We start from the raw sequence: 1,145 nt of genomic DNA, 5'->3' as shown, positions 1-1,145 counted from the left end.
GGGGCCGGAGCGGCGCCCGGCGCGGAAGCGGCAGCCGCCGGAGCCAGCGCGGCACGAAGGGCCGTGCAGCGCTGCGCTGAATTAACCCTCTCGCCCTCACATTGCATTTGCATCGTTCAAACAACTGATGATGTGGGAGTTAGAGATGAGCGGTCTTGGGCTACTCGATCTCATACTATATATCTTGGGATCAAGGTATCACAAGTAGGGGCGTAAGTGGGTCGGCGCACGAGCCTACTTGGGTTACCTACTTAATTAACCAATAAACGGATTGGTGGGACTCTTAGTCATAAGAACAAGCTGGGATTACAGTTAAGCAAGCTGCTTATGGGAACAAACTTATGTGCCAATCTGGAATGATGGATTGCAATTCAACCTCAGCCCCAATCGAGTCAAAATGGCAGCATCACAGGGATGCAGATGGACAAGGCATCGATGCAATGGAATTTCGATGGATTATCGGGTGTCTTCGTTATCTTCTGCAGACAAAGCCGGACCTTTCCTATGCCACCGGGATTGTGAGTAGATACATGGAATGTCCCATCAGAATTCACCTCAAAGCAGTGAAGCGGATTCTCATGTACGTGAATGGGATAATCAATCATAGGCTCATGCACAACGGTGGGAATGGTGCAATTGAGATCACCGGCTACACTGATAGTGATTTGGCCGGTGACACTGATGACCGCCGAACCACCAGCGGGATGGTGCTCTGCCTCAACAATAGTTTAGTCACATAGGGCTCACAGAAAATGGTGGTATTATTATCATCATGGTGCGAAGCTGATCAGTTCATGGCGGCTACTACAGCAGCATGTCACGCACTTTGGCTGAAGGCGCTTGTCAGCGAGGTAATTGGTACTGGAGAAAAGGTAGTACAATTGTTTATCGACACTAAATCATCTATTGCATTAATGAAGAACCTAGCGTTCCATGGGAGAAGCAAGCAAATTGACAGTTTGACACACGCTATCATTTTGTTTGCGTGAAAGCTCGGCAAATCGACATTATTAACTTCATTCCCACTGATGAACAGAGAGCAAATGGTCTCACGAAGGGTTTGCCGGTGGCAAAGCTAGCAACGTCATGATATATTTAACAACAAATAAAATGATATAAAAATTATTAATAATTATGTAAACTTT

General features: G+C 46.7%; 1 protein-coding gene across 1 annotated transcript; it reads left to right on the top strand.

Annotated features, from left to right (window-relative positions):
• Positions 1–359: 359 nt before the first annotated feature.
• On the top strand, positions 360–740 carry LOC107304355 (uncharacterized mitochondrial protein AtMg00810-like). Its single transcript, XM_015838113.1, has one exon. The coding sequence runs from the start codon at positions 360–362 to the stop codon at positions 738–740; it is 381 nt and encodes a 126-aa protein (XP_015693599.1).
• Positions 741–1,145: the final 405 nt, after the last annotated feature.

This window comes from Oryza brachyantha, chromosome 6 (genome assembly GCF_000231095.2).
Source record: "Oryza brachyantha chromosome 6, ObraRS2, whole genome shotgun sequence".
NCBI classification, from domain to species: Eukaryota; Viridiplantae; Streptophyta; class Magnoliopsida; order Poales; family Poaceae; genus Oryza; species Oryza brachyantha.
Note: the sequence above shows the minus strand (reverse complement) of the source record. Positions and strands in the feature narration are given on the sequence as shown.

Excerpts from the sequence above, each read along its gene's own strand:
- LOC107304355 (XM_015838113.1), top strand. The coding sequence starts at position 360 with ATGGATTGCAATTCAACCTCAGCCCCAATCGAGTCAAAATGGCAGCAT.